General features: G+C 44.0%; 1 protein-coding gene across 2 annotated transcripts in view; it reads right to left on the bottom strand.

The window, feature by feature from the left end:
• Positions 1 to 1,258: 1,258 nt before the first annotated feature.
• LOC146788634 (putative cation-transporting ATPase 13A4) overlaps positions 1,259 to 13,615 on the bottom strand; it is a 330,096-nt gene continuing 317,739 nt past the window's right edge. For both annotated transcript variants that reach the window (XM_085635820.1, XM_085635821.1), the window contains exons 28-30: positions 9,350 to 9,438; positions 8,330 to 8,410; positions 1,259 to 6,483 (exon numbers count right to left, since the gene is read on the bottom strand). In XM_085635820.1, coding sequence (XP_085491946.1) covers positions 6,208 to 6,483; positions 8,330 to 8,410; positions 9,350 to 9,438 — 446 coding nt within the window. In that variant the 3' untranslated portion in view covers positions 1,259 to 6,207. The remainder of the gene's footprint in view (positions 6,484 to 8,329; positions 8,411 to 9,349; positions 9,439 to 13,615) is intronic.

The raw sequence follows: 13,615 nt of genomic DNA, 5'->3' as shown, positions 1-13,615 counted from the left end.
TAAGATTGTGTCCATATTATCCTCTGTGGCCGGTGTGGTGGTAATGCTGGTGTCTGGGTCAAGGGGAGAGAATCTATTTGAGCATAAGATTGGAAGAGGAGTTATCTGGACTTGTTGCAGCACCAACCCCTGTTCTGATAACGGAGGTGGAGAGCTGGACAAAACAGCGTCTGCAAGGAAGTCAGGTGTTGTCGATAGAGGAGCTTGCGAGGGCTTGTTGCTACTTTGCTGGTTGGTAAACATTGTGGGGATAGTTTTCTTACGGAGTTTATTAGAGATTTTACCACCCCTCGGTTCCACGTTTTCTGTGCCTTTTTGAGTGTTACTACCCAGTGTTTCCTCACAATCATTAACAATGCCCTCGATTCTGCCCAAAACACAATTAAGAGCAGCATGCAGGCTCTTTTTTGCTTTTTTCCCTTTTTTGGTGCCAGCGGCACTACCTCCCTCCATATCTTTCCTCTTCCCCATTATGGTCCCCCACAGAACCTATAAGGCTGGGTTACAATGGAAAACAATATCGCAAAATAGTAGGGTAAAAAAACCTTATAAATCTAAGGATACTAAAATCTAAAAGCATAAAACCATGATAGACACGAAAAATAATAACGCTCAGGGGCAGTGTGTAAATATTGCAGCATGGACTAAGGCCCACATGCACGGTAATTTGAGTGGGGCAGCTACCACAGAAAAAAGTCTAATAGTCACAACCACAGTCCAAAGCTTTTTGCAAAAGTAGCCACAAATCAGCAAAAGTACCTGTTTGGGGGCAAGTAAGCGAACACCAATAATAAGAGGGGGGCCCAGCCCAGCCTCTGTCAGCCGCTGACGGCCATAGACGGCCCGCCCTTTGCCCGGGCTTAGCCTGGCGCAGTCCGCGCGCGGTCCCGCGATGCGGGGGATGAGGTGGTTTTAAAAGCGCCTCCAGGTGCGGGTGGTGGGCGGGAGCTTCCAGCCTCTGCAGCAAGTGTGCCTGGGAGTTGTAGTCTCCCTCCAGACCGCGAGGATGACAAGCGCGGCGGCGGGAGGGAGACACGAGTAAAACCAAGACTGGCAAGGTGAGATTTAGTGCTGGGAGGCTGAGGGTCCGCACACAGGGCTCCACGCTACAACACAGTTAGTAATGGTTCAGCACCGTTCAGGAATAGTCAATGAATATTCAAAGAAATGTTCAAGACATCAGTCAGTTTCTTGAGAAGATTCTTTTTCTTTATTATGCAATCACATGGAAATGAAGAATCATAATCACATTGGACATGAAGGATCTTAGCCGACGCGTTTCGTCTCTTACAAGGAGACTTCTTCAGGGCTAATAGAGAAACATATATAACATACAATTATCACCATGAAAAAAAATCAACGTGTGCACAGGTACAACTATCAAACTATACATATCTAGAGTACCAAAGCTAATGAAACAATTTGTGACTCGCTAATAGGCGGGTCGTAAATATGGCCCTAAAACAGTCGGTAAAGCCATTGGTACACATCGTTAAAAACCATTAATACACACCATGAGGTGGGGTGCCACACATACATATCTGGGAAAAACGTCTAACAGGTGCCGAGTAAGTGAAAGTGTGTGCATCCTTGAGCGATCTTTTGTTTGCGCTGACAGAATAAGAAGAAAAGGCAGCTTTGTGAGATGATGAAACAGTTTCTTCGCGGTCAGCTTGAATCCCGCAGTAAAGTGCAGTGCAGCCGATTCATATTTTAAAAGTAAGCCCTGGCCGGCATAGGGCTGCCGGCATAGGGCTGCCGGCATAGGGCTGCCGGCATAGGGCTGCCGGCATAGAGCACATTGTGGCACATTTTATTTTTGCAGCAAAGTGGGTCTGAAAGGACGTATACATCTAAATGTGGATCAGACCCTTCCATCTGGTCCTTTCCCATGTGCTCATAGTTCAGGGGAATAGAGAGTGGAAGCAGAGAGAGAAGAGCAAAGGGGGGTGGGGGGACGGTAGGAGGTCCCCCAGGCATGCGTCCCTGACAGGATGTGCCGTAGGGACAATCCGGCCAGTTCATGCTTTGATGCCTTTTGATTCCTAAACTTAAATTCCTCAGCAAATAAAAAAATTGACCAGCCTTCATTGTGCCTATTTTTCGTTTATTCAATATTTTCTTAACAATTGATGCATTGTTGTGCATGATTAAAAATCATTCTGATCCGCAGCTTCATTGATGGCTCTGGGCATCACGTGTTTATGGGCAATGAATACACACTATATATCCCGAGAATGGTAAAAGTCTGATGGAAGCAAAGTGACGCTCCTGCTGTAGATTGTGCTTCAGGTCAAACAATTACAAATGAGAACACTGGCCCCTATTTCTGTTTTTCCCATTTACCTGCACTACTTTTTGCCATATACTAGTTATTATTTTTGCTGTTTCCAGGGTACAGGATCTGATAATCAACATCAGACATCATAAATATTTTCACAGCAGAATCTTGACATAGAATAGAGGAACAAAGGAACAGGAAAATGAAATAAGGGACCAACATTGAGCTCATAATAGAATCACATCAATATTAAAAAGAAAAGAGAGGTACAAAAAGCATAAAATCAGAACAGTGAACAATTATCCCATTTATTCATAATACAGGGTGGAAGGTTGTTTACCATCCAAACTTAGTTTTCAATTTTTTTTATTTGACGTATCAGGTTCTTTGGGATAAACATGAGTGATTGTTTGTTAAATTAAGACTTTTGTCTACTTTTCACAAATGTACAGCTTTCTGTGTTCACACCTGGGTTTCACACTACTTTCCCCTACAAACAGCAAGTAGGTTAAAACCACAAAATTAGGAGACAATGACTAACATAAAAAAATTGCAGACTCTGGGCCTCATTTGTGAAGTTTTGGTGCAGGGCAGCGCCGCAAGCAGTCTTGCTGTGATGCGTCCCCCAACAAAATGGCAGAAATGTGCCATATATATGAGATATGGCACGTTCCTGTCCTTCTCCCCTGCACGGGTGCACAATGGATTGCCATGCGCCAACAGAGGCACTCTTGCACCATGGTGCAAGGGTGTCTCCTTTGTAGGGGTGATTAATTTTGTGCATGAAGAGACACCTTCCTGCACAAAAACTATCACAAGTGACATTTTCCTCTTTCTAGTTTGCAGCAGAATGCAGCACACACAGAAAAAGAACAAACGAGAAGAAATAAAGGTATTTCTCCTTCTTGCACCTCACTTACATCTCCTCTCGGAAGGCATGAAAATCTGACACATTCCGAGGTTTATGAAACCTTGTAAATCTGTGGCTGCGTCAGAATCCACGAGTGTTGCGTGGGAACACCCACAGCAACGTCCATGAAACGCCTTTTTCGCAGAGTACTGCATGAAAGGGGGCCATATTTACAAGGCCATAAAAAGCCAAGCAGGAGGACTTCATGTGGCCTTGTAAATATAGGCCAACAAACTGCGCCACAGGATCGTCAAAAAAGTGACACTCCAGTGGCACAAGGGGCCTCGTAAATAAGGTCCCCTGTGGTGTAAAAATGACTTTACAACATTGTCTGTCCTGAAAGCCGGGAAGAAGGTGATCTTGGCACATTTTAAAAAACAAAAAACAATGTTCCAACATTTTGGTTATTTTCTCAGTTCTCTGCAAAGATATCTACAAACCCTCTGGGTTTATAATCCACAACATCTGGGAAATAAAATACACACATTTGGCTGGGTATCTTTTGAGGAAAAAAAGTTCTGATGGCCTAAGTGCAAAGTGCCTCAATAGCAATAACATGTCAACACTGGGGGAAAAGCCACAGCACTTAACGGGGTTAAAGCCTGAATGCTGCTTGAGGTGTGTGCATGAGTGTCTGTAGTCATGTCAGTCTGTGTGCATGTGTGTGTCTGTGTGCATGAGTGTCTGTAGTAGTGGTGGTCTGTTTGTGTGTGCGTCTGTGTGCTTCAGTATCTGTAGTGGTGTTAGTCTGTGTGCATTTGTGTGTCTGTGTGCATGAGTGTCTGTAGTAGTGGTGGTCTGTTTGTGTGTGCGTCTGTGTGCTTCAGTATCTGTAGTAGTGTTGGTCTATTTCCATGGTGCTCCTCATTTGATGAGTCTCTGTAGTAGTGTTGGTCTGTTTGCATGTGTGCGTCTGTGTGCATGAGTATCTGTGGTAGTGTTGGTCTGTTTGCATGTGTGCGTCTGTGTGCATGAGTGTCTGCAGTAGTGTTGGTCTGTTTGCATGTGTGTGTCTGTGTGCATGAGTATCTGTAGTAGTGTTGGACTGTTTGCATGTGTGCGTCTGTGTGCATGAGTGTTTGTAGTCGTGGTGGTCTGTGTGCATGTGTGTGTCTGTGTGCATGAGTGTCTGTAGTAGTGGTGGTCTGTTTGTGTGTGCGTCAGTGTGCTTCAGTATCTGTAGTAGTGTTGGTCTATTTCCATGGTGCTCCTGGTTTGATGAGTCTCTGTAGTAGTGTTGGTCTGTTTGCATGTGTACATGAGTGTCTGTAGTAGTGTTGGTCTGTTTGCATGTGTGCGTCTGTGTGCATGAGTGTCTGCAGTAGTGTTGGACTCTTTGCATGTGTGCATCTGTGTGCATGAGTGTCTGCAGTAGTGTTGGACTCTTTGCATGTGTGCGTCCGTGTACATAAGTGTCTGCAGTAGTGTTGAACTCTCTGCATGTGTTTCCGTCTGTGTGCATGAGTGTCTGCAGTAGTGTCGGACTCTTTGCATGTGTGCGTCTGTGTGCATGAGTGCAGTAGTGTTGGACTCTGCATGTGTTTGCGTCTGTGTGCACGTGTGCCTGCAGTAGTGTTGGTCTGTTTGCATGTGTGCGTCTGTGTGCATGAGTCTCTGCAGTAGTGTTGGACTCTTTGCATGTGTGCGTCTGTGTACACAAGTGTCTGCAGTAATGTTGGACTCTCTGCATGTGTTTGCGTCTGTGTGCATGAGTGTCTGCAGTAGTGTTGGACTCTGCATGTGTTTGCATCTGTGTGCACGAGTGCCTGCAGTAGTGTTGGTCTGTTTGCATGTGTGCGTCTGTGTGCATGAGTCTCTGCAGTAGTGTTGGACTCTTTGCATGTGTGCTTCTGTGTGCATGAGTGTCTGTAGTAGTGTTGGTTTATTTGCATTGTGCCTCTGTGTGCATGAGTGTCTGTAGTAGGGGTGGTCTGTTTGCGTGTGCATCTATGTGCTTGAGTGTCTGTAGTAGTGTTGGTCTATTTGCATGGTGCACCTGTGTGCATGCATGTCTGTAGTAGTGTTGGTCTGTTTGCATGGTGCTCCTGTGTGCATGAATGTCTGTAGTAGCATTGGTCTGTTTGCATGTGTGCGTCTGCGTGCATGAGTGTCTGTAGTAGTGTTGGTAGTGTCGGTCTGTTTACAACTGCCCCCACTTCCATCCCTATTCCTAAGTGAATCAGGCACACGTGGTGTAAGAAAGGTGGGGAAGTGCACGCAGCACCAACATCTTTACAAGATGTGTAGAGCATGGAAAGTCTTGACGTGAAAAACTATTTAGAACATGACAAGTCGAAAAATGAAACACAAGTGTGTAGCAATGCAAATAATCTGCAGGGGGCTTCTCTCAGGCAGAGTACATTATCTTAGTTTTCCTTCTGCACTAGAGAGTTTTCTGAATTTTGTAAATGTCAGAATTCTCTGCCAGTTGTACAGAATGTGTTTTTCTGACTTGTTTATAGGTCTGCACCGGAAGGGTCTGCATTGTCTCAATTGTTAGTGACATTGATTTCAAGCTGCAGCATCTAGAGTTCAATGATGGTGCCAACCCTTCAGAAGCGCAGCAGCATGGATGCTTTACCTGTGATGTCCAATGTGACCTTTATATTCTAGGTGTCCACAGTACAACCTCGAGGCGTGGTTGTAGATTGGATTTTGTGGAACTCCATAGTAGATACCTGTGCGGAAAATGCATTTCAATAAGAATCATTTATTGAGCTGGTGTTTCTCCTGAGGATGTGTCTCAGACGCATCCGTCCTGGACCAATGATGGACACCCCTGCTCCAGCCATGGTCTTGCTTTGTAGCATCTGAGCTGAAGGTTAGACAGCAGGCAATAGCACAGTCTTGCAAAATTTATCTTTATTTTCTAAAATACTTGCTGTGTAAATCTTTCAAATAGATCTTCAACTGTGATCATTATAGCTTTGCAGGTTCATTTTCCACCAAATAAAATATATCTTCCATTGTATACACATATTTAAAAATATAAATGCCTTCCTATATGAGTAGTCCATTAATGCACATGCCCGTTGGCACAATGCCCCAGAGGCTCCTTCCCATCCCTCTCTCCCCTAAGGAAGTGGTCCGGGTTCACCACTGCGGGGTTACAGTAGAACCCGCCGTCCTCCATCTGTAAGGCAAGTGAGGAGGGGTAGAGAGTCTCGTTAATCGGGGGCCAGTCGGTCTCCAGCTCCAGGATCTGTCTCAGTGCCTTGTAGCGGCTCGGGGGCCGGAGATTCAGATGCGACTTCACTCGCACCCAGAGGTCTCGGTTTCCAATGATCAATTCCTACAAAAGAGAATAGAATCAAGTCAAACAAAAAAACATATTTTTCTCAGATCATGTACGAAAGGAGCTCAAACTCCATCTCAATACACAGGATATTCCCAAGATCTGCCCTAAGGTTTGAAATGAATCACATAGGTCCATCTGGATAATTCATTTTACCGGTCGCAAATGGCCCGATTCACAGGAATGGGCAGTTTGCGACCGGTAAAATGCATTTTGGTATGTATGAATTCCAATTTGAGATTCGGTAACATGTTAATGAATCGCAATTTGGAACTGAAAATACACACCAATTTGGTATTCGGAAGGGGCGTGTTTAGGGCGTCCCTTCCTAATACCGAATCGCAGTGGTATGTTAGAATGTTTTGCAACCGAAATGCGGTCGCAAAACATTCAAATTTTACCACCTACTTCAAGTAGGTGGTAACCCATTTGCAAATGGGAAGGGGTCCCTAATGGACCCTTCCCCTTTGAGAATGGTAGCGAAAATGTTTTTTCAGAGAAGGCAGTGGTCCCACAGACCACTGCCTGTTCTTCAAAAATAAAAATAAAACTTTTCATTTTTATTTTTTAGACACAATCCGTTTTCCTTTAAAGAAAACGGGCTGCATTAAAAAAAAATTATCGCTTTATTTAAAAGCAATCACAGACAAGGTGGTCAGCTAACTCCAGCAGGCACCTTCCCCATGAGTTTAGCGACTCCTTATGGGTCGCAGATTGCGACCTGTCTCATTAATATTCATGAGGTGGGTTTGACAACTTATTGAGAACAGAATCTCCTAAGCAGAGCAGAACACTAGAGCCACAGCTGGTGAGTCCTAGTAACATACATAGTTTTATCCACAGGGACTGTTACAAGCATGGGTGTAACTGAAGAATAGTGTCTAGGGGTCAGGCACACACATGCCTTTGGACATTACCTTCTACTGATCTCGTTGTCATGTAAAGCGAATTGTACAGAGAAGGCATTGAGGCCTTAAAGTTCTGCAGCATGGCAGATGTCTGTGTTCTGCAAGGAGACCTTTCAGGCCGTTGATGGAAGTCTTTCAGGCAGAGATGCTTCCACTCTTGAGAACTCTCTATATTGCATCAACTGCGCTACTGTGCATATGCATTGCTGTGGGTGGAGGCTCAACGTTGGGCGCCATGATGCAACAACAGAAAGAGTCTGTTCTATCTTTTTATGTGCGGAGACCCCACAGTCGTAAAGATGCTACCAGTAAAATACCTTTGCGAATAGTAAACAATCGAGAACTTTTTTTTAAAAATGTACATTTTTCTTTGTGAATCAGGCTCTAAAAATGAATTTAATGAACAACAAATTAATAAAAACACCAATTAGTTGAAAATCAAGCCAAGGAAAAAAATATGGACCCTTTAAGGATGGTGGGGTCTAATAAAAGCAGTGGGAACTTGAGAGAAAAGTGTTTTGGGTTGGCCCACAGAAAAGTAATTAAAAAGGTGAAATGTTAGCAAGTGAACAGGATGTGGAAGAGAAGTGGAGGTGGAGGGGGAAGAGGATTCACACATGTCGTGTAGAAACAAAGAAAGCCCATTTCAAGGTGGTTGACACTTTCCAAATGCATGAAAATGCAATATTCAAAAAAGACATTTTATGAACTGGTCTATGCCAAATGCTAAATTCCATTCCTCTGGAAAATTACACAATTGGCATGGCTTTGCATAATTTCTATTCACTGAGTTTGTTTTTCTGGGGAGTCTGACTTGAGAAGCATGGTGATGGCAGGTGTGTACGCCCACTTGGCGGGGGGGGCAGTCACTTTGTGAGCACTCCTCTCACCTACACCCCAGGCTCCCACAGTCACATGATGCGGCCATCACTTACCTCTACAATGAATAACACAGCGAAGGCCACAAGGAGGATGATGACGATGTGAACCCTCCAGAGGATAGGAGTGCAGACAAGCTGTGGACCAGAGGAAGAAACAGTGACTATTGGAATATAAGAGAGACTGGTGGCTCCAATAAAAAATGCATTTTTATTACCGATGGCCCAATTCACAAACAAGCTGTATCTCTACACGAGTAGATTTACACCCACGTGTGGCTGCATTTATTTATACTTGGGATTTGGAATAAACTCCTGAGAAGCTGTTAGACTCATGAGTTTCAAGCAGTACTCACAAGTATAAGCACATTTTTTACCATGGGGAAAATATGTTTTCCCTTAGAAGAAGCTCTATTTTAGACACCTCGCACTGCGCGTGGGTGGCCCCTGGGCAGAGTGCCTAATTTGTAAAAAAGTGCCGGGCTCCTTGTCTGGAGACCTCAGCAGCGTGCACCATACGTTGCCCCTCCCAGCGCTTCCAAAGGCAGTACCAACACAACTACTAACCTTCACACTCCTATAAGTTTGACAATTCAGACTTTTCCAGGTGCCCTAAGCTATAAGAATGGTTCATTTTCAATCCATATTGAAATAATAAAGTACAAGCGTGCGAGTCATATTCTGCAATCTAATAATGTGCCGACAAATATAGTTATACACAACACTCCACAATTCAATTTATTTTTGTTGGTAAACACTTATTTCATTCTTCTCTCTGCCTTTGCTATCTTGGGCTCACTTTCCACCACCATGAGGCGCAGCCATGTTTTGTCCACATTTGTAGTGTCAGTTTACAGTCTGGGCCAGAGGCCCCCCTGATGCCTGCTCACACTCAAACCAAGGAAACTGACTGTGCAGTAGTCACATCTTCACACTACTAGCCACAATATGCCTCCCACCAGCCACTGCATGCACCACCACAGAGCTAAGTTGTTATTAAACCGTCTGAGGGATGTATTTTATGGCATTTGTAAAGGTGACGAATATTCCGAATAATGTACAGTATTTTAGACTTACTTCCATGACGGCATAAACTCTCTGGATGTCAGCGAAGATGAAGAAAATGCAAAGTGCAGCGTGGAACATCAGAAGAAAAAGAAAAGGGTCTAGGACACAAAACACAGGGGGAAACATTAGGGATTTGTTTGCAATAAAAGGTTAGCCTGCAGTTTCAAACATTGCATCATACATTTGAACTGCTGGAATACTTTCACCACTGATGGTCACAACAGAAGGTCTGGTTCATATGTGATGCATTTATTTACAAAAAACTAATAAGAGAAGTTATGATTCTCTAAAAGGATCAGTTGGCAGTCCATAACATAAAAAGCATTCCCTTAAATCCCTCCAGTGCGAAGATGTTATCTATGTAACCCAGAATCTAATACGAGTAAAAGCAATCAGGAATGAAGAGCTGTGTAGGCACATCTTCAGTGATAACCCTCTGATGATGCAATAGAATTATTTTATCCATATTTGTATCATGCAGCAAGTATGAGGGGTCCAGCTTTTAGGCGCAGCTCATACATCCCATCACCTTCTGATGGTAGCAAAATAAACAAAGGCCGTGGTAAACGAGGGAAGTATCCGTGCAGTAACCGGTTTGACGGAGGAGAGCATGGTCCAAGAAGGAAACGACTTCTCATATCAGCCTTCTGGAACCAAGAGCTGCTCATGGGGACTGAAGTCTTTGCTTCCGTCCTTCACGATAGAATCCCTCCTTGTTCAGACAGACAACACAACAACAATGTACTATCCGAACGAGCAAGGGGGACAAGGCCCAGAGCCTTATCCATGGAGGCCCAAACAATGCGAAACTGGTTACAGGCCGGGAACCTGAGGGTCACTGCGACCAGAATATACAAGCAGACTCCCGGAGCAGGATTCTTAAGTAAAGCCATGGATGGGTTCACGGCATCTTCTGCACCTGGGATTTTCCTCACATAGCTCTATTCACTACTGCAGAAAACATTATCTAACTTGGAACTTCAGTAGACCGCATCCGACCGGTCGGCGCTCCTGCCAGGCTTCCGCAAGTTCTTTTAAATTTAAATACTAGTGAACCACCTGGAGAACCTCTTACGTTAAGAAGGACAGATTAATTCACTACGTTTTCACTATTTTTTATTCTCCATTGATTTTCAAAGTAACACCTTCTTTGTTTCATTATCTTTTTAAACCATTTTCAATTTTTTTTCACAATAGATTTATTTTTCTTGTTCTATATTTATATTTTACTTAAGCCTCATCAGGATATTGAAGTTCATCATTTCTAACTGAATTGATGTGTTGCTCATGTGTTATGCACAACGCACACTTATTCTGACAAGTGTCTGACAACTATGTGAAGATACCAAACGTATTCCTGTTTACCTCTGGGGGCTGATCTATGGGACTCAGTGCAACGTGCCAGTTTTCAGAGTATTAATATTTAGATTATTCAACATTTTATTCATTTATATTGAGTATTTGGCAGTGTGAAACAGAAGATCCAAAAACAGTGGAATGCGATATTTTTGTATTTCAGCGGAACACAGGACACCGAACAACATTGCATGTGACATTTGGTGGAAACCAGGTGTAACAAATTGGAGCATTAGTCTAAGGAGATGAGTATCCACCTGAAGACATAACCACAACCCTTGCTGGGGTGAACCGTTAAAGTCGCTTATTAACCAGAGCTCAACTCCCTGGTAGCTAAGGCACAGAGCAGACAGACTACATTTTGAGGCAATGTGTTTATTATTATGCAATACCAAAACAGGAATAAAGTCAAAAGACAATACATGAAAAATCTCAAATCAATTTAGAGAAAATTTTAATCAGCAAAATTGACAAAAATTGTGTAAGGAAATCAGAGATATTAATTTTTTTGTTTAATTATAAAAATAGCACCAAAAATTGATAAGCGCCAGCCACATTTATATTATTGAGCTTGACTGGTATCTAGGCGTGAGTTAAGGATGACCGCAATGGGGTACAGCTCGGATACAGAAACCAGGTTCAACCAAGTTAGAAGTTTTACCTTTGGACTTAGCCCTTGAAATGGAAGTCAAAAAACCTCAGCGGTGCAAGGTAGCAGGCTGCGGTTGAATACGGCTTCACAACGTCGGATAGCTGATAAACAAGGTCCACGGTAAATCCACTGACTTTTGGTGAGAACGCTCTGAGCAGGAGAAATCTGTATTTCAAGCCCAAGGAAGGTCTTGCGCTGGCCGGATTCTTTTAATGCCCTCTGCCAGTGAACATTACTACGTTTAGACATAGTCACTTTTTTGGAACTCAGATTGTCCGGGGGTAAGGCTGCAGGCTGTAGCAGAAGAGCGATTCACGAGGCTGGATACCCTCTCCATGAGGTCCTGCTGAATTAGATTTGCTGCTGCAGAAAAACAACTATGACTCTTTGTTTCAGCAGTAATGCACCTCAGTCGGATTGGCCTGGCAGGTTTGTCCCGGTCCTGCAGAGGTCTTTGGAGAAAAAAGTTTGTAATTCACAAGTTCGGGAAGATGATACGAGGAGTAGACTTTAACACCAGCCAAGGGTCCAGGACTTTGGGGACCGCACTTGGGGGTAAAGATTCACTCCAGCAGAGGCCAGTAGCAGGGTCCAGGAAAGATTCATATGGAACTGGCCAGCTGGGCAGTTGCAGAAAAGGCCTCTTGTTGCTTCAATATCCCTGTAGCTTTAATAGGAGGTCAGTAGTCCACTACTTTGTAATGGGTACAAGAGGAGAGCAGGTCCAGTCTTCTAGGTCACAAGCAGCAGGTCCAGTCCTCTTCTCTTCTGTTCTTCCACAGTTCTAGAAAGTGTTCTGAGGAGGCTAGTGGGTGGCACATTTATGCCTGACACCAGCCCACAGGCAGGGGTGACTTCAGGCCACTCCGTAACCAATAGGGTAAAAGTTCCCAGGGGCAAACCCCCACTTTTGGGGAACTTCCTGTGTCCCCTACTGCAAACAATCCCACATTGCCCTTCTCTCCGAAATCCAAGTTGCTGAAACCCTTCTCCCCTTGTTCAGAGCATGTGTGCCCACCCTGGGACAGGGACAGTGAAATGAGCACCCCCTCTTCTGTGGTCACTCTAAAGCAGTTCTGGGGGTAGCACCTCTCCGACTGGGATTGGTGCCTGTCTGACTGGGGAGACAAAAAAAGGGCCCTTCCCAGGTGTCAGCTAACAATTGCCTGTGATAGTGTAGGCCTCTTTGAAGTTAATCATTTCCTTGGCATAGCTCAGAGGGTCATCTTGCCATTGGAACAAAACACCTCCCCACACCCAAGGCCTTATGGAAGCTCTAGGACCAAATTTACACTTCATCACGGGACCTATTCAGCAGCCAGATGAAAGCTGATCTCGTACAAATTGGCATCCAGAGGCTTTAGACAGGGAAAAGGTAACTTTCCAAAAGTAACCTTTCCAAAATATTTATTACAAATCTGACTCCCCCAGGGAATTGGGCTTGCGATACATATTTCAATAAGATCAAAAATGAATTTGAAACTGCTTCCTAACTGAACATAACATTATTAAATGTAATGTTGTATCACAATACTTTCCTATAGAGCAGCCAACCCCGCTACAGTGAAAGGAAAATGCTACTTACCAGTATGCCTCTGTTCTTGGCATGTAGAGCTGTAGATTCATATACTCTGCAAAGATCGCCATCTGGTGTTGGGCTCAGATGTTTGCAGGTTTTTTTTGTTCGGAGAAGTCTTTGTAGTCCCAAGATAGGTGACTTCTCTTTACGATGATAGTGCGCATGGGCATCGACTCCAACCCCAGATTATTTTCGCCATAAATGGTGATGATGGAGTTAGTAAGGAATTAGGAAGAGATGTTCATGTGTGATGTATCTAAGTAAGATAACACTGCAACAAATAAAGTTACGCAGGGAGGGGGTGGGCGTATATGAATCTACAGCTCTACATGCAAAGAACAGATACATACTGGTAAGTAGCATTTTCCGTTCGAGGCGTATGAGCTGTAGATCATATACTGTGCATAGACTATACAGCAGTTTTGTTTGTTGCGGTGGCTAACCTGTATCTGTTGCAGTGGTTTGAAAGAGGGTTCTTAAGACAGCCTGGCCCACACTAGCTTGTTGTTTTGCTTGCACATCTACACAACAGTGTTTTGTAAATGTGTGTGGTGTAGACCAAGTTGCAGCTTTGCAGATGTCATCTAAGGGAATGTTCCCAAAGAATGCCATAGAAGCCCCTAGTTTCCGCGTAGAATGAGGCCTTGAGGGAATTGTTAATGTACGTTTGGCTTTAAGGTAACATATT

The sequence above is a fragment of the Triturus cristatus genome, chromosome 11, assembly GCF_964204655.1.
Source record: "Triturus cristatus chromosome 11, aTriCri1.1, whole genome shotgun sequence".
Lineage (NCBI taxonomy): Eukaryota > Metazoa > Chordata > Amphibia > Caudata > Salamandridae > Triturus > Triturus cristatus.
The sequence above is the reverse complement of the archived record's forward strand: the minus strand, read 5'-3'. Positions and strand labels throughout refer to the sequence as shown.